Consider the following 18,261-nt stretch of genomic DNA (forward strand, 5'->3'; position numbering starts at 1 on the left):
GGCACACATCACCACGCCCAGCTAGGTTTTTATATTTTGTAGAGACAGGGCATCTTTGCATTGCCCAGGCTGGTCTCAAAACTCCTGGGCTCAAACAGTCTTCCTGCCTTGGCCTCCCAGTGTTGGGATTACAGGCGCGAGCCACTGTGCCAAGCTGTGTTTGTGGGGTTTTTTTTGTTTTTTTTGTTTTTGTTTTTGTTTTGGTGGTGTTTTTGAGATAGCGTCTCGCTCTGTTGCCCAGGCTTGCTGCAGTGGGGCCATCTTGGCTCCCTGCAACCTCCGACTCCCGGGTTCAAGTGATTCCCCTGCCTCAGCCTCCCAAGTAGCTGGGACTACAAACCTATGCCACCATGCCTGGCTAACTTTCATTTATTTATTTATTTTTGAGATGGAGTTTCACTCTTGTTGCCCTAGCTGGAGTGCAATGTCATGATCTCAGCTCACTGTAACCTCTGGCTCCCGGGTTCAAGCAATTCTCCTGCCTCAGCCTCCAGAGTAGCTGGGATTAGAGGCACATGTCACCATGCCCGGCTAATTTTTTGGTTTTTTTGTTTGTTTTAGGAGAAACAGAGTTTTACCATGTTAGTCAGGCTGGTCTTGAACTCCCGACCTTAGGTGATCCACCTGCCTCAGCCTCCCAAAGTGTTGGGATTACAGGCATGAGCCACCACGCCCTGCCTAACTTTTGTATTTTTTTAATTGAATTTATTTTTATTTATTTATTTATTTTTACTTATTTTTGAGACAGAGTTTTACTCGTGTTGCCAGGATGGAGTACAATGGCGCGATCTTGGCTCACTGCACCGTCCACCTCCCGAGGTCAAGCAATTCTCCTGCCTCAGCCTCCTGAGTAGCTGGGATTACAGGCGCCCGCCACCACACCCGGATAATTCTTTTTGGAAGTTTAGCAGAGATGGGTTTTCACCATGTTGACCAGGCTGGTCTTGAACTTCTGACCTCAGGTGATCCGCCCACCTCAGCCTCCCAAAGTGCTGGGATTACAGGCGTGAGTCACCACACCCAGCTGTATTTGTGTTTTAAGCTAACTGTTACTACAAAAGAGTCCAAAAGTTTTAAAAAATTAGAACATTTGTAGGCCAGGCACGGTGGCACGCCTGTAATCCCAGCACTTCAGGAGGCCTAGGTGGGCGGATCACGAGGTCAGGAGATGGAGACAATCCTGGCCAACATGGTGAAACCCCATCTCTACTAAAAATACAAAAGTTAGCTGGGTGTGGTGATGCGCGCCTGTATTCCCAGCTACTCGGGAGGCTGAGGCAGGAGAATCACTTGAACCTGGGAGGCGGAGATTTCAGTGACCAGACATGGCACCACTGTACTTCAGCTTGGTGACAGAGTGAGACTCTGTCTCAAAAAAAATAAATAAAATAAATAAAAATACAAAAATTAGCTAGGCGTGGTGGCAGGCACCTGTAATCCCAGCTACTCACTTGGGAGACTGAGGCAGGAGAATCACTTGAACCTGGGAGGTGGAGGTTGCAGTGAGCTGAGATTGTGCCACTGCACTCTGGCCTGGGCAACAGAGTGAGACTCTGTCTCAAAATAAATAAATAAATAAATAAATAAAAACTCATAAAGTAAAAGTTACAGTGGCTGGGCGCGGTGGCTCACGCCTGTAATCCCAGCACTTTGGGAACCCAAGGCGGGCAGATCACGAGTTCAGGAGATCGAGACCATCCTGGCTAACACAGTGAAACCCCGTCTCTACTAAAAATACAAAAAATTAGCCAGGTGTGGTGGCGGGCGCCTGTAGTCCCAGCTACTCTGGAGGCTGAGGCAGGAGAATGGCGTGAACCCAGGAGGCGGAGCTTGCAGTGAGCCAAGATTGCGCCACTGCACTCCAGCCTGGGCAACAGAGCGAGATTCCGCCTAAAAAAAAAAAAAGTAAAAGTTACAGTAAGCTAAGGTTTATTATTGAAGAAAGAAGTATTTCAAATAAATTTAGTGTAGCCTAAATATACAGTGTTGATAAAGTCTACAGTAGCGTAGAGTAGACTTTGTTCTGGGCCTTCACATTCACTCCTCAGTGACCCACGCAGAGCAACTTCCTGTCCCAGAAGCTCCATTCATGGTAAGCGCTTTATACAGACAGGTGTACCATTCTTTATTTTTTATTATTACTACTTTTTTTTTTTTGAGACAAGAGTTTCTGTCTGTCACCCAGGCTGGAGTGCAGTGACACTACCTCGGCTCACTGAAACCTCTGCCTCCCGGGTTCAAGCAATTCTCCTGCCTCAGCCTCCCCAGTAGCTGGGAATACAGGTGTGTGCCACCACACCCGGCTAATTTTTGTATTTTTAGTATACACAGTGTTTCACCGTGTTGGCCAGGCTGGTCTTGAACTCCTGACATTGTGATCCACCTGCCTCGGCCTCCCAAAGTGCTGGGATTACAGGTGTGAGCCACCTAGCCTGGCATACTTTTTTTGGTTTTTTTTTTTGAGATAGAGTCTCGCTCTGTCGCCCAGGCTGGAGTGCAGTGGCACGATCTCAGCTCACTGCAACCTCAGCCTCCGGGGTACAAGGAATTCTCATGCCTCAGCATCCCAGGGTAGCTTGGATTACATATCTTTATGTGATGCATGATTATATTTGCAAACCATACATCTGATAAGGGGTTAATATCAAAGATATATAAGTACTTAAAACATCTCAGTAGCAGCTGGGCATGGTGGCTCATGCCTGTAATTCAAGCACTTTGGGAGGCTGAGGCGGGTGGATCACCTGAGGTCAGGAGTTCAAGACCAGCCTGGCCAATATGGTGAAACCCAGTCTCTACTAAAACTACAAAAATATTAGCCAGGAGTGGTGGTGGGTGCCTGTAATCCCAGCTACCCAGGAGGCTGAGGCACAAGAATCACTTGAACCCAGAGGCGGAGGTTGCAGTGAGCCGAGATCGTGCCACTGCACTCCAGCCTGGGTGACAGAGCAGGACTCTGTCTAAAAAACAAAAACAGAAACAAACAAAAATCTCAATAGCAAGAAAACAATGTGATTTAAACAACAGGCAAAGGACCTGAATAGATATTTCTCAAAAGAAGACATACAGCACTTTGGGAGGCTGAGGCAGGCGAATCGCCAGGTGAAGAGATCAAGACCATCCTGGCCAACATGGTGAAACCCCGTCTCTACTAAAAATACAAAAATTAGATGGGCATGGTGGTGTGTGCTTGAACCCAGGAGGCGGATGTTGCAGTGAGCCGAGATCGAGCCACTGCACTCCAGCCTGGTGACAGAGCCAGACTCTGTCTCAAAAAAAAATAAAAAAAGACATTAAAAATGTCTGGCAACTATCTGAAAAAATGCTGAACAATGCATGGATCATCTGGGAAATGCAAATTAAAACCAAAATGAGATACCACCTCACACCTGTCAGAATGGCTTATAAAAAAAAGACAAGGCCGGGCGCGGTGGCTAACGCCTGTAATCCCAGCACTTTGGGAGGCTGAGGCAGGTGGATCACGAGGTCAGGAGTTCAAGACCAGTCTGGCCAACATAGTGAAACCCCATCTCTACTAAAAATACAAAAAAATTAGCTGAGCGTGGTGGTGTGCACCTGTAATCCCAGCTACTCAGGAGGCTGAGGCAGGAGAATTGCGTCAACCTGGGAGGGGGAGGTTGCAGTGAGCCAAGATTGTGCCATTGCACTCCAGCCCAGGCAACAGTGCGAGATTCACCCTCAAAAAAAAAAAGGAGATTCTGTCATTTGTGACAACATGGAAGAACCTAGAGGACGTTACGGTAGGTGAAATAAGCCAGGCACAGAAAGACAAACACGACATGATTTCACTTATATTCGGAATGTAAAACAACTCATAGAAGTGGAGAGTAGAATGATGGTACCAGAGTCTGGGGACTGGTGGGAGTTGGGGCGGTGGGGAATGGGGAAATGTTGGTCAAAGGGTACAGTTTCAGCTAGACAGGAGGATTTTTTTTAATTTGAGACGGGGGTCTTACTATGTTGCCCAGGCTGGTCTTGAACTCCTTGGTTCAAGCAATCCTCCCACCTTGGCCTCCAAAAGGGCTATGATTACAGGCCTAAGCCACCATACCCGGCCCAGGAATGTTTTTTTTAGAACTACAGCATGGTATGGCCGGGTGCGATGGCTCACACCTGTAATCCCAGCACTTTGGGAGACTGAGGTGGGCGGATCATCTGAGGTCGGGAGTTCGAGACCAGCCTGACCAGCATGGAGAAACCCTGTCTCTACTAAAAATACAAAAAATTAGCTGGGGATGGTGACACATGCCTGTAATCCCAGCTACTCGGGAGGCTGAGGCAGGAGAATCACTTGAACCTGGGAGGCAGAGGTTGTGGTGAGCTGAGATCACGCCATTGCACCCTAGCCTGGGCAACAAGAGCAAAACTCTGTCTCCAAAAAAAAAAAAAAAAAAAAAAACCACACAAAAAAACTACAGCATGGTCACTATAGTTAATGTATAGTTCAAAATTGCTGAAAGTAGCTGGGTATGGTGATACACCATAGCCTGTAGTCCCATTTACTCAGGAGGCTGAGGCCCACAGATCACTTGATCCCAGGAGGTCAAGAACAGCCTGGGCAACAAAGCAAGACCATGCCCCATATTTTTTTTGAAGCAGAGTCTCACTCTGTTGCCCAGGCTGGAGTGCAGTGGCATGATCTCGGCTCACTGCAACCTCCGCCCTCCAGGTTCAAGCAATCCTCCTGCCTCAGTCCCCCAGTAGGTGGGATTACAGGCACGCTCCACTACGCCCAGCTAATTTTTGTATTTTTAGTAGAGACAGGGTTTCGCCATGTTGGCCAGGCTGGTCTCAAACTCCTGACCTCAGGAGGGCTTAGTGGCTCATGCCTGTAACTTTGGGAGGCCAAGGCAGGAGGATCACTGGAGGCCAGGAGTTCAAGACCAGCCTGGACAACATAGCGAGGCCCCATCTCTACAAAAAATTTAAAAGTTAGCCAGGCATCATGATATGTGTCTGTGGTCCTAGCTACTCGGGAGGGTGAGGCAGGAGGATGGCTTGAGCCCAGGAGGTCAAGGCTGCAGTGAACTGTGATCTTGCCACTGCACTCCGTGTGGGTGACAGCACAAGACCTTATTTTCCTTAAAGGAAAAAAAAGATGCTAAGAGTGGCTGGGTTGGGTGGCCCATGTCTATAACCCCAGCACTTTGGGAGGCCAAGGTGGGTGGATCACAAGGTAAGGAGTTAGTTCGAGACCAGCCTGGCCAACATGGTGAAACCCATTCTTTACTAAAAGTACAAAAATTAGCTGGGCGTGGTGACGCGCGCCTGTAGTCCCAGCTACTCGGGAGGCCGAAGCACGAGAATCGCTTGAACCTAGGAGGCGGAGGTTGCAGTGAGCCTGGGCGACAGAGCGAGACTCCGTCTCAAAAAAAAAAAAAAAAAAAAAAAAAAAAAAAAAAAAAAATTAGCTGGGCCTGGTGGTGCGCGCCTGTAATCCCAGCTACTTGAGAGGCTGAGGCAGGAGAATCACTTGAACCTGGGAGGCAGAGGTTGCACTGCGCAGAGATCGTGCCATTGCACTCCAGCCTGGGCAATAGAGTGAGACTCCGTCTCAAAAAATAAAAGTCCTTAACCAGTCCATATTTCTGAATATTTTGCTTATTCCTGCCGGCAGTGTAATACTCTGGTGAATATTTGCGTTCGAGATCCTTGCATTCCCGAGATTTCCCCAGCTCAGCCCTCTGCGTGGGTTGAACGGTATGAACCTTTTTAAGGCTTCGCTTGTACTGTACTGTCAAGCTGCTTTTTGGAATATTCGTCCCAGGTTTCTGTTCCAGCCAGCAGCCAGCAGCAGCCGTCTGCATCCTTGTCCTCAAGCTGCTGTTAATTAAAATCTTTGCCAATCTGGGCCGGGCGCGGTGGCTCATGCCTGTAATGCCAACACTTTGGGAGGCCGAGGCCGGCGGATCGCCTGAGGTCGGGAGTTTGAGACCAGCCTGACCAACATGGAGAAACCCTGTCTCTACTAAAGATACAAAATTAGCCGGGCGTGGTGGCGCATGCCTGTAATCCCAGCTACTTGGGAGGCTGAGGCAGGAGAATCACTTGAACCCGTGAGGTGGAGGTTGCAGTGAGCCGAGATCGCGCCATTGCACTCGAGTCTGGGCGACCAGAGCGAAACTCCGTCTCAAAAAAAAAAAAAAAAAAAAAGAAACCTTTGCCAATCTGGTAGAATTGCGGGGCTGATTTTATGGTGTCATGGAGGATAGCCTAGGGCCAGATATACCTGGGGCCCTGTGCCTGCTCTGCGAACTAGGAGCTCACTCTCCGAGCGGTGTAGAGAGTGAGACTAAGCAGTGACACTAAAAGCTCTCTACAGTGCTTGACCCTTCCGCGGAGCGTATTAAGCAGGAGCTCCCTGCGCAGGCGCAGAGGAGAGAGTGTCCCCCACCCCACGACCAGCAGGGGGCCTGCGAGGCGGGTGCGGAGCCAGGCCTGATGGTGGCCAATCGCGAGCTGAGGCGACGATGCCACGCCCCTCATACCGGCGTCTTAAATGCGCAAAGAAAGGACGCCGGGGACACGCGGTTGGGCTCTGCTGCTCCCTTCTGGGTTCCGAGGCCCAAGCCCTTGGGAGTGTTTGTGAGTGGAAGGGAGGTCACGCTATCGTCCGCGGCCCCAGCAGCCCCGTGCCCTCATTGGATCCCGCGACGCGGCTCCTTTAAGAGCCTCGCGGGTCGCCCGCCGCTAGGTCGCTCCCTGGCCATGCGGGCGCTGCGGGCCGGCCTGACCCTGGCGTTGGGCGCGGGGCTGGGTGCGGTCGTCGAGGGCTGGCGGCGGCGGCGGGAGGACGCGCGGGCGGCGCCGGGACTGCTGGGCCGGCTGCCCGTGCTGCCCGTGGCGGCGGCAGCCGAGTTGCCCCCTGTGCCCGGGGGACCCCGCGGCCCGGGCGAGCTGGCCAAGTACGGGCTGCCGGGGCTGGCGCAGCTCAAGAGCCGCGAGTCGTACGTGCTGTGCTACGACCCGCGCACCCGCGGCGCGCTCTGGGTGGTGGAGCAGCTGCGACCCGAGAGTCTCCGTGGCGACGGCGACCGGCGCGAGTGCGACTTCCGCGAGGACGACTCGGTGCACGCGTACCACCGTGCCACCAACGCCGACTACCGCGGCAGTGGCTTCGACCGCGGCCACCTGGCCGCCGCCGCCAACCACCGCTGGAGCCAGAAGGCCATGGACGACACGTTCTACCTGAGCAACGTCGCGCCCCAGGTAGCGCCCGCGCCCCGGGCCGGTCGCGGAATGCGGGGCCGGCGCCTGGCCTCGCGGGGCCTCGGTTTGTTCTTCTGCAGAACGGGGCAGCTGCCCAACGCGCCCCCGGTCAGGCATCGCAGTGACATCCCGTGGCGGGAGGGAGGAGCACTGGGCTCCAGGCACAAGGTCTGCAAGGCCGACCAGGGCTTGAGCTTCAACTGCGAACCCTGGGCACCTCCCTGAGCGTCGCTTTCCTCGTCAAAAAAATGGGGATAATACCGTTATTTACCTTCCTCCTGCGGTAGTGATGAGGCGCTGAGGCTCACAGAGGCAAAGTGACGGGCACAGTGTCACACAGCAGAAGAAGGCTGTCTGTTGTAGAACCGCAGCGCCCAACCTATTGGGCACCAGGGTGCGGTTTAGTGGAAAACAGTTTTTCCACGGCTTGGTGGGTGAGGGCGGGTTTCAGGATAATTCAAGTGCGTTACATTTATTGTACATTTTATTTCTATTATTATTACATTGTAACATATAGTGAAATATACAACTCACAGTAATGTAGGATCCGTGGGAGCCCTGAGCTTGTTTTCCTGCAACTAGACAGTCCTATCTGGAGGTGATGGGCAACGACGACAGATCAGGCATTAGGTTTTCAAAAGGAGCGCGCAACCTCCTCACATGCGCAGTTCACCATAGGGTTCCAGCTCCTATGAGAATCTCCAGCCGCCACTGATCTGACAGGAGGCGGAGCTCAGGCTGCCGTGGGATCAATGGGGGCGGGGGGGGGGGGGGCTGTAAATACAGATGAAGCTTCCCTTGCTCGCCTGCTGCTCACCTCCTGCTGTGTGGCCCGGTTCTGGTACCGGTCTGTAGCCCAGGGGTTGGGGACCCCTAGTCTATAAAACCATGAGCCTCCAGACATTGTCCTACCCTGCCTGCCTTCAGGCAGTTTCGAGGCAGACACCTGGCCCACGATCAGGTTGTTAGTGCCAGGCACTGTGCACTGGGCCAACCACCCTCTCAGCCTGTTCCCAGCAGGTCCTGGCACCAAAGGATGGAGACTGCCATGGGGCTCTGGGTGGAGCCCATGGGGCACCAACCTCTGACCCAGCTTCCTTCTGGGAAGACAGCCCCCTATCCACTTTCCATTGTCCCAGGCCTGAAGAGCTCAGGATGGAGGTCGATTCATGACATTCCCCGCTAGGCTCTTCCTGTGGCTCAGACTGGGAAAAGGAACGGGTTGGTAGTTGGAAGGGCTGGTCTTCCCAGGAGCCCCTGGGTGGGGCTGGGGACAGGCCTCAGTCCTTCTCTCTGAAAGGTGGAGACAGGCTCTTCCTTCACTCGACTCTTGGGAGCTGAGAAAAGACTTTGACACCTGGGCTGTGGGAGGGACAGAGGGTGGTGGCTAGCACTCTATCAGCCCTGGGTTTCAGGGAGTGACTTTCATTCCTTGAGCCTCAGTTTCCCCCCGCTTGTCTCACTGGATATCTCTGAGCCTGTCCATCCCCTCAGGGCCTGGGGCGGCCCTCTGATAGAGGAGGAAGTGTCCCAGCCACAGTCCTGCTAAGCCCTATCTCTCCTACCAGGTGCCCCACCTCAACCAGAATGCCTGGAACAACCTGGAGAAATACAGCCGCAGCTTGACCCGCAGCTACCAAAACGTCTATGTCTGCACAGGGCCACTCTTCCTGCCCAGGTAAGGTGGAAACCAGGGGGCGGCAGAACCTCCCACTCACCCGAGGCCCCTACTGCCACTCACAGGGCCAGGCTTGCCCCAGGCTCTGGGTCAATACCAGTTCCCTACTCATCTGGTTTCTTGGCACGCCTGTCAGCTTCCCTGCCTCGGGTCCCCTCATTCCACTTCCACAGCCAAAGACCTGTCGGGTACCCCTGACCATCTCTCCTCTGCCCATGGGCAGCAGCAGGCCCTGAATCTGCCCCTGCTTCTCCCTGCTGTCACCTCTTGGCATGCCCACCCAATCTTGTTCTGCCAATATGGAACCCCCCGCAGGTCTGCAGTGCACCAAGCTCTCCCACCTTCCCCCCGCAGGTCTGCAGTGCACCAAGCTCTCCCGCCTTCCCTCTGCAGGTCCGAGGTGCACCGAGCTCTCCCGCCTTCCCCATGCAGGTCCCCAGTGCACCGAGCTCTCACGCCTTCCCCCTGCAGGTCCGCAGTGCACCAGGCTCTCCCGCCTTCAGTCTCTGCTCTGCTTGGAGCACTTCCCTCCACCCTTCTCGGGAGTTTGAATCTAGACCTGCCTGACCCAGGGCCTCCACTCTTGCTCCCGTGCAGCCCTGCCTCTCAGGTGGAAGCAACTGAGCACCTCTGGGTGTGCTCCGTGGTTTTTCTGGCCTGCAGAGGGCTGGGACTGAGAGGCAACAGGTCGAGGCTGAGCAGCTCACTCTGGAATCCACAGGCTCGGGATGGAGTCCAGGCCTCATCACCTAGTTCCTTGGTGCTGTGGGCAAATGACCTGTGTCCCCCCCTGCAAAACCTGTGACCTCTTGGTTGATGTCACATGCTTCCCCAGGGCGTGGTCCATGGTAAGGGCTCAGCATAGGCTGGCCAAGGCGGTGGTTGGGGCACTGATCAAATTTCATTAGCAGGTGCCTCCTAGGGCCTGGTGCAAGGGAGGAGACTCTGCTGAGGGGGAAGCCCCCGTCCGGTGTCCTGGCACCTGTGCTGGTGCTGGGATGTCACCTGTCATGGTCCTTGCCCACTTGTTGCTCACCTCTGTGGGGAGAGATGGACAGTCATTAAGTCTCCCCTCAGACGAATGTGAATATTCAGAAGGCTCAATTCTTCTAGCAGCGTTTATTGTCGCCCACTCTGCCTGACCCAGTGTTGGGCATAAGGAAAACAGAGGGAAAGAGTTAACCACCCTGGAGAGAGTTCCAGCCTCAAGGAGGAGCCAGGCAGGCTACAGAAGTCTCACAGTGAGGGAGTGGTCCTGCAGGTTGACAGAAGTTAGAGGACAGATCAGGGAAGGCTGCCTGGAAGAGGTGGCTTTGGGTTCATCCAGGCCCCCTGCCCACGTGTGCCTGGGTCTGCCCACAGGACAGAGGCTGATGGGAAATCCTACGTAAAGTACCAGGTCATCGGCAAGAACCACGTGGCAGTGCCCACACACTTCTTCAAGGTGCTCATCCTGGAGGCAGCAGGTGGGCAAATTGAGCTCCGCGCCTACGTGATGCCCAACGCACCTGTGGATGAGGCCATCCCACTGGAGCGCTTCCTGGTGCCCATTGAGAGCATTGAGCGGGCTTCGGGGCTGCTCTTTGTGCCAAACATCCTGGCACGGGCAGGCAGCCTTAAGGCCATCACGGCAGGCAGTAAGTGAGGGTGGAGCTCAGTGAGACTGTGGGTGTGTGCAGGCCGGGGAGTATTAAAGGTGGTGATTTTTGGAGACAAGTCTGGTGGCGTCCGTCCCAAGTGACCTGCAGAGCCCCTGGTTTCACTGCTGCTTCACTGATGTCCTGGGCCCCTTAGAACTTTCAGGTGTGCCGGGCACCCGCCTGGGTGAGGCCAGGCTGCAGGGCGGCCAGGGAGATGAGGATGGCTTCCTGGAAGAGAAGCGTGGCAGTGGGCTGGGGCCTGGGGGGCTAGCGGGTGCCCCCGCTCCCAGCCTGTCTTAATGCCTGGCTGCCCGAGACCCGGCCCACTGGGGTCCCCTGTCCTTAGCAGGGCCTGGTGAGGTTAATGACAAGCCCAGGTTCACACTGCACACTTGCCACCTGGAGGACCACACAGCCTGCTCCTCAGGCTCCTCTTCTGTAAAATGCAGGCGAAGGTAACAATGCCCACCTCTCAGGGCCAGGGGAGGGCAAGAAGAGGGGCAAGAAGTTCTCACCCCTCATGCAGGGGTTGGAAGGGTGGCAGCCAGGGTTCTTGCTGGGGGGTATGGCTGTCAGGCTCAGAGTGCTTGGCTTGGGCAAGGCCTTAGGGATGGGTAGACAGGGCTGTCGGCCCTGCGAGACTGATGGGAGTACCAGCCTTCCCAGCAGAGTTCCCGTAGCACAGCGTCCTATGCCTGACCCCAAAAGTGGGTACACAGGTTCCATGAGGCCAGGACGAAGGCTCCAGCTGCACGTGGCTTCCCCCGTGGGACAGATGCAAGTGAGACCCCAAGGGGAGAGCTGCTGTGCCCACCGTGGTCACACACAAGGAAGTGGCAGAACCAGGGCCCTGGGAGATCACTGAGCGCACAGCTAAGGAACCAGAGGCCCGGAGCAGGGGTGGGCAGGGCCCCCTGGGTCACCCAGTCTGGGAGCACAGGACGGGCACTAGCACCCATGGTTGACTCCCAGCTACACTCATGTCTCGTCACTGTGGCAATACTGCTGTGGCAAGAGGCCAAGGGGGATGAGAGGACCCACCTCCAGACAAGGCAGCCATAGGCAAGGGTGGGTGACAGGGCAAGAGTAGCACCCACCCCTTGGACAGATCTCAAGGCCCCAGCGGCTGGCAGTCGGGGAGGCAGGCGGGCTCACCTCCGTGCGGATGGTACGGCTACCCTGGCCAGGACAGGTATTGACGTACAGGTCAAAGAGGACACTGGGTTCAGCCACCTCCAGGTTGGGGTCAGCATCCGCTCCAGCTTCCAGACCCTGGAGGCCCCCGAACACCACAAGAGCATGCCTGGCCCATGTAAGAGGGGGTCACCTGAGCGGCCACCGAGGCCCCACCCAGCACAGCACCCAGACCTCAGTCCCTCCCCAACCCAGACAGCAGGGGCCCATCTGTGCAGCTTCACCCACCAGGCAGGTTCCTGGCCACATTCCTCCTGCCCTGGCCCCGGCCCCAGGAGGTACACACCTGAAGTTGGGAAGCTGGGCAGAGGCCACATCTGAGCCACGCTCTGACGTCCCGATGGTCAGGTCATACCCATCCTGGAAGGGGGCCTCAGCAAACACAGCACCTGGGGGTGGGGCCAGCTCAGTGCAGGTCCTGCTCCCCACAAGCCACAGCTCCGGGTATTATGTGTGTGTGTACTGAGGCGGGGGTGGGTGGGAAGAGCTGTGTGGTGTGTGTGTGTGTGTGTGTGTGTGTGTGTACTAAGGTAGGGGTGGGTGGGTAGAGCTCTGCCTGTGTGTGCACTGACGCAGGGGTGTGTGTGTACCGAGCAGGGGTGGGTAGAGCTGTTCTGGAAAGTCAAGGACTGAGCAGGGCAGACACCAAGCCTGTGCTTGGCTGGGGAACAGGGCAGAGACTGGATAGGAAGAGGCACCAAGAACATGAAGTGGGCCTCTGACTTCTCTGGCCCTTTTGCCTCCATTCCCAACCCTACAGAAACATTATTGATCAATAATGATACTTTTGCTCAGTAGTCCTTAACAGCATTCCAGGCAGTGCATCCAGGGAGAACAAGGCCCAGAGAAGGGAAAGGACTTGCCCAAGGACACACAGCAAGTTGACAGGACAAAAACCTTGGTCTGATATTTGGGTCAGGCAAGGCTCCCGGCCACCTCCCAGAGGGATGGATGGATATTCAGAGAAGGTCTGTCCTTACTGAGGCAGGAAGCCAGTCGGACGGTGTAGCCCCAGTAGAGACCAGCTTTGGTGCGAGGGTCCTGCGATGATACCACTTTGCCATGGAAGGTCTTGCAGTCTGGAGGGGTAACAGAGTCTGTAAAGATGGGGTGAGGGAATGGAAGCAGGTGGCTGAACCCTGGAGCTCATCAGGCCAACCCAGGGGTTGGGGAACCTTCCAGATACCTGGGAGCTGCTGCTGGTTCAGTCGCACGGTCACCCGAAGCCCGGGCTCCAGGTTCTTGTCAATCTTCACCTCCTGGGGAGAAGCCAGAAAAAATGGGTGCCATTCCTCTCAAGATCAGCAGGGGCCACGGCTCTTCCAGATGCCACCAGGGGAGCCCCGGGGCTGGCAAGGGACCAAGGGGTCCAGGTCAACCTGCCACCCTCCACCCCTGGCACTGGCTGAACCTGCTCACAAGAGATCATTTGTGCAAAACACAGGTCACTGGCCAAACATGCACCTTTGGGGCGCTCATGGCACAGGACAGAAGTAGACGAAACTCAGTTTTCTACATTTTGGTAGCTCTGCAACTTTTTTTTTCTTTTTTTTCTTTTTTGAGATGGAGTCTGGCTCTCTCACCCAGGCTGGAGTGCAGTGGCGCAATCTCAGCTCACTGCAACCTCTGTCTCCTGGGTTCAAGTGAATCTCCTGCCTCAGCCTCCCGAGTAGCTGGGATTATAAATGTGTGCCGCCACACCTGGATCATTTTTGTACTTTTATTAGAGACAGGGTTTCACCATATTGGCCAGGTTGGTCTCAAACTCCTGACCTCAAATGATCCGCCTGCCTCAGCCTCCCAAAGTGCTGGGGTTACAGGCATGAGCCACTGCGCCTGGGTTGTGCTTTCTGACGGGAGGGGACTCCATACATGTAAAGGTTTCTGCCTCTGATTTGAGGAGACTTGAGGATAAAGAGGCGGCAAATTAATGCCCTCGTCCCAGCTTGGCTCTGTGCCACATGGGAGCAGCTCCAGAGTGACTTTCAACTTGTTTCTGCAGGGTTTTGTTTGGAGCATGAGGACTGTCTTCTGTTGATTTGCTTTTTAAGCAACAGTAAATTCATTCCTGGCTTTATCTATTGAGCCCCATTTTGCACAATTCTCTGGCCCAAATTTGCATCAGTGAGGGATTTCGGGCAGGTCCAGGGCTCTCCGCAACATCCATCTGCTTGCCCTCCATTGCCAGGGTGTGTCCTGGAGGTGTGTCCTAGCCCATCTTTCTGTTCCTACCTTTTTCATGCCACAGTTGACAAAGGAGCCGTGGCCTGGCCGGGTGGGCCGATCCACCACGATGCCCTCTCGGAACTCGGATTCCTCATCCTGACGCATGTGGTGGGGGCTGTCCAGGGGGTTCAGAAGCCCTGTGGAGGCAGAGCCGGGAAGAGTCTGGGAAGTACTAGGGCACACAGGGTGCAGTGGGGACCCTGGAGCGGAGTACCGGCTCTGCCACAGACCTGCGTCTTGGCATCAGGCACAGGTCTTGCTCTCCCAGGCCTGCTTTCCCACCTGGACAGCGCAGGGTAGGACTGGGTGGTCTCAGTGTCTGTGGCATGATCCAGGGGAAATGGGGGGGCGGGCCCACACAGCGTTACCTGCAAACTGTAGATCCTGATGCTTGGGGAAGAACGCCTTCCTCAGGTACCTAGGAAAGAATGCTGACCTCAGGATGTTCCCAGGGGAAGCCGCCTCCTACCTGGCCTCCACTTTGACACACCCCTCCCTCATGCTTAGGGGAGTGACCCCCTTACTGTGGACACTCCAGGTACTGCAGGATCCGGGCCAGCTGTACGCACGCCTGCCCCTTCTTCCCAACTCCTGTGAATTCCCCCTCCACAGTCCTGGAGAGAGAGAGATGGGGGCTCAGGATCCAGCTGTGGCCCCTTCAAGAGCTCCTGTCTACAAGTGCATGCCTATAATCCCAGCTACTCAGGAGGCTAAGGTGGGAGGATCATCTGAGTGCAGGAAGTAGAGGCTGCAGTGAGCCATGACCATGCCACTGCATGCACTCCAGCCGGGGTGACAGCTGAGATACGGGTTTAGGCCTTCTGGCTCCCAATCCCACCTCTGTAGTTATCACCCCCACCTGGCAACTCTACCCACTAAGGATTACACAGGGAGTATTTCAGGCAGGGCACGAGGGAAGAGCCAGGCATGTGGACGGGGGCAGGGTGAAGCCTCGGCCCATCCCGGCAGCCCCTCCCTCTCCCTGAGCCCTGGCACCCTGTGGGATGGCCCCTTACTTGGCATCCTGGCCCTCCTCATCAAACACCACGATCTCATCCACACAGAAGATGGCACAGGCTCTGGCAATCTGACCGGCCAAGTAGGTGCGAAGCTCTGGCGACTGAGCATTGTCCAGGATGGAGCCCGGCAGGGCTACGCTCAGTGTGTAGGGCCGCCCTGAGCAGGGGAGGGATGTTCCCAGCCAGTGTGAGAGGCAAGGGCCCCCTACCTTTCTCTCCCTTCCTCTGTCCCTAGCGCCCATGGTTTGAGAATTTCCCAAGTGGGAGGAATTTTGAGATGAGCAAAATAGATCCAGCTCCCCTCTCTGGGCCTCAGTCTCCCAGGAGGAAGATGGACGCAGCAGTCTCCATGGCTCCTCTGAGCAGGGCAAACCACTGGGCGAGGCTGTGGAGCGGTTAGTAGCAATGGCCTAAGTTCACATCCTGGCTCTCCCACTTACTGCCTCAGTTCTCCAGCTATCAAATGGGGATAAAATGAAAGCTGATATCTAATAAGTCTTTAGTGTGTGCACATTAACCCGATAGCCATTAACCTGATCCCTAGTGAGGATACTGCCATTATCCCCATTTACAGACCAGGGGCCTTCAGGCCCGGGAAGTCAAATACATGGCCCAAGGTCACACAAAAGGTGGCTCATGCCTGTAATCCCAGCACTTTGGGAGGCCACGGCGGGCGGATCACCTGAGTGAGGTCAGGAGTTCAAGACCAGCCTGGCCAACATGGCGAAACCCCGTCTCTACTAAAAATACAAAAATTAGCCGGGCATGGTGGCGCATGCCTGTAATCCCAGCTACTCCGGAGGCTGGGGCAGGAGAATCGATTGAACTGGGAAGTGGAGATTGCAGTGAGCGGAGATCGAGCCACTGCACTCCAGCCTGGGCAACAGAGCGAGACTGTGTCTCAAAAACAAACAAAAAAGCCCAAGAAGCACAAAGATAACATGGTTTCACTGTTGTAACATTGTATCTGTACTTTGCTACACATGGATAAGTAGCTATAATTGTTTGGACAAGCTTTTGCTACAATGTTTGCTGGGATTGTTCCTGTCTTCTTTGTAGTTTTCTTTCGTTTTTATTATGAAATCAAAATAATTGAAAAATGAAATTAAAGCACACAGAAAATGCTCAATAAAAAAGTCAAAAAATCAGGAAGATCATGAAGTTCTAGAGGTCTAAGTTAAGAGATATGAGGCTTGGGCCGGGCATGGTGGCTCATGCCTGTAATCCCAGCACTTTGGGAGGCTGAAGTGGGCAGATCACCTGAGGTCAGGAGTTCGAGACCGGCCTCGCCAACATGGTGCAACCACGTCTCTACTAAAAATACGAAAATTAGCCAGGTGTGGTGGCACACTTCTGTAATCCCAACTACTCGGGGGGCCGAGGGAGGAAAATTGCTTGAACTTGGGCAGTGGAGGTTGCAGTGAGCAGAGATGGCGCCGTTGCACTCCAGCCTGGGCAACAGAGCAAGACTCCATCTCAAAAAAAAAAGAGAGATAAGGCTTGCCTTCCATAGGCTTGAAATTTACCTAAGCAGGAGGTCAGAACTCAGTTTGCTGGCTCCCTCCCTTCTCTGGGCCTCAGTTTCTCCATCAGGACAAGATGTTTGGACCTACTGGTCTGTAAAGGCCCTTTCAGATAAGACATCTCTGCTCTGCCTGCAGGACAACTACTGTGGGCCACAACCTGTGGCCCTCCCCAAGACCCCAGCTCACCGCGGTCCTCCTTCTCTGCCGCTGCCTCCTCCTCTTCCAGGCGCTTTGCCTGTTCCTCCTGTGCCCGCTGCCGCTCCAGTTTTTTCATCAGCTTGAGATCCTTCCATTTTTTTTTCTCCTCTTTCTCTGGATAAAAGAACATCCTAATTGGCCAAGGAGACAGTTCCCACTCATTGGGTCAGCCTGGACTCTGGAGAGCTGCTGGGTGAGCAGCCAGAGGGCAGCAAGGGAGCCTCCCCAGGGCTCCCGGCCCCTGCCTCCCCACTTTGTGTGTGCTGCAGGACCCAGAGGGAACAAAGTTGGTGTCTTTCTCCAGGGTTTGACTGAGCACTGGTGGAGTGGCCTATGGGAAGATACTCTTACCCACCCTTACTTACTCTGTTGCTTCCATTTTCGCCACTCAATCCTTTGGCCGTGTTCACCCTGGAGAAGGAGTGGTGGGAGGATTATGAGTGTGAGGCTGATGGTCACACCTGGAGGGGGTCCGTTTGCTGCACCATAGCCAGCCCCTCCACACGGGGCGGCAAGGAAGCCAAGGAACCTCTGCGAACTGCTGCCCCAGAAAGCGGCAGGAGGGCAGGGACCCGCTGTATCCCCAGCGCCTGGGACCCAGCCTGGCACACAGAAAGCACTCAAGAAACTGTCGAATGAGTTCCCACAAAACAGAAGAGAAAACTGAGGCTCAGGGTACAGCACTGCCCACAGTCGCCCTGGAAGTCAGAAGACATAAGCCACGAAAGGGCTCCGGATTCAGGATCCGGAGGCAAGCAGGGTCCCGCCTCCGTAATCCAGCGGGGGCCAGGGAGCCGCAGGGGGTTCCGGAGAGGACACGGGCGCTGTTCCCATCCTGCTGAGGCTCACGTGGCACCTTCGGGGACTTCCGGCCTGGGATCAGCGGGAAGCAGGCAGCAGAAGGCGCGGCCCGGCCCCGGCGAAGGCCCGCACGCCACTGGTTCTCACGCCTCCACCATGCTGCCCTGCACGGGGTCCCGCCGCCCGCACTTACCGGGCCGCACGGCCGCTTCCTGCCGCGCTCCGCCATGTTCCGCACACACCGTCGGTCCCGCCTCTGCCAATGAGACTCGCCTCTTCCGGCCACACCTCCATTAGGCTGTCCAATCGGAGAGCCAATGTCGCCCAGGGGCGTAGCCTGGGCCCCCGACGGCTGCAGGGGCACGCGGGCTGGAGTAGGTTGGGCAGAATAGGTGTCCAAATGGGCGGCATCGCGGGTACTGTGCTGAATTTTGGATGGCTCGGAGCCCCACTCTGAGTTGGGACAAATACAACACTCAGACCTCTGAGTAGTTCACTTGTTTAAAAAAAAATTTTTTTGAGACAGGGTCTCGCTATGTTGCCGAGGCTGGAGTGCAGTGGAGCAATTCTAGCTCACTGCAGGCTTGAGCTCCTGGGCTCAAGGGATCCTCCCACCTTAGCCTCCCGAGTAGCTGGAACCACAGGTGCGCAGCACCACGCCTAGCTCCTGGAAGGCTTTATACATGGGGACCCTGAGGCCTTGAGCTGCAGTGTGATTCAGAGCTGAAAATGAGATAATTTACTCCAGG

General features: G+C 55.2%; 2 protein-coding genes across 5 annotated transcripts; one reads left to right on the top strand and one right to left on the bottom strand.

The window, feature by feature from the left end:
* The first annotated feature begins 6,503 nt into the window (after positions 1 to 6,503).
* ENDOG (endonuclease G) lies at positions 6,504 to 10,624 on the top strand. Of its 2 annotated transcripts, XM_055351288.2 has the most exons (4): positions 6,504 to 7,230; positions 8,799 to 8,908; positions 9,630 to 9,756; positions 10,271 to 10,395. In XM_055351288.2, exons 1-4 carry the CDS (start codon positions 6,730 to 6,732, stop codon positions 10,280 to 10,282), a joined length of 750 nt encoding a protein of 249 aa, XP_055207263.1. In that variant the 5' UTR covers positions 6,504 to 6,729; the 3' UTR covers positions 10,283 to 10,395. The 2 variants fall into 2 exon arrangements, with proteins under 2 accessions (XP_055207263.1, XP_004048745.1); XM_004048697.4 differs by lacking the exon at positions 9,630 to 9,756 and having other exon boundaries at positions 6,510 to 7,230; positions 10,271 to 10,624.
* On the bottom strand, positions 10,013 to 17,853 carry SPOUT1 (SPOUT domain containing methyltransferase 1). Of its 3 annotated transcripts, none has more exons than XM_019033181.3 (12): positions 17,706 to 17,853; positions 17,077 to 17,122; positions 16,700 to 16,825; positions 14,985 to 15,144; positions 14,493 to 14,582; positions 14,337 to 14,386; positions 13,975 to 14,105; positions 12,929 to 13,001; positions 12,723 to 12,821; positions 12,029 to 12,131; positions 11,704 to 11,820; positions 10,013 to 10,776 (listed from the first exon to the last, which is right to left on the bottom strand). In XM_019033181.3, exons 1-12 carry the CDS (start codon positions 17,739 to 17,741, stop codon positions 10,668 to 10,670), a joined length of 1,140 nt encoding a protein of 379 aa, XP_018888726.1. In that variant the 5' UTR covers positions 17,742 to 17,853; the 3' UTR covers positions 10,013 to 10,667. The 3 variants fall into 3 exon arrangements, with proteins under 3 accessions (XP_018888726.1, XP_018888728.1, XP_055207267.1); XM_019033183.3 differs by having other exon boundaries at positions 11,704 to 11,851; XM_055351292.2 differs by lacking the exon at positions 11,704 to 11,820.
* Between the last annotated feature and the right edge of the window lie 408 nt (positions 17,854 to 18,261).

This window comes from Gorilla gorilla, chromosome 13, assembly GCF_029281585.2.
Source record: "Gorilla gorilla gorilla isolate KB3781 chromosome 13, NHGRI_mGorGor1-v2.1_pri, whole genome shotgun sequence".
Classification (NCBI taxonomy): Eukaryota; Metazoa; Chordata; class Mammalia; order Primates; family Hominidae; genus Gorilla; species Gorilla gorilla.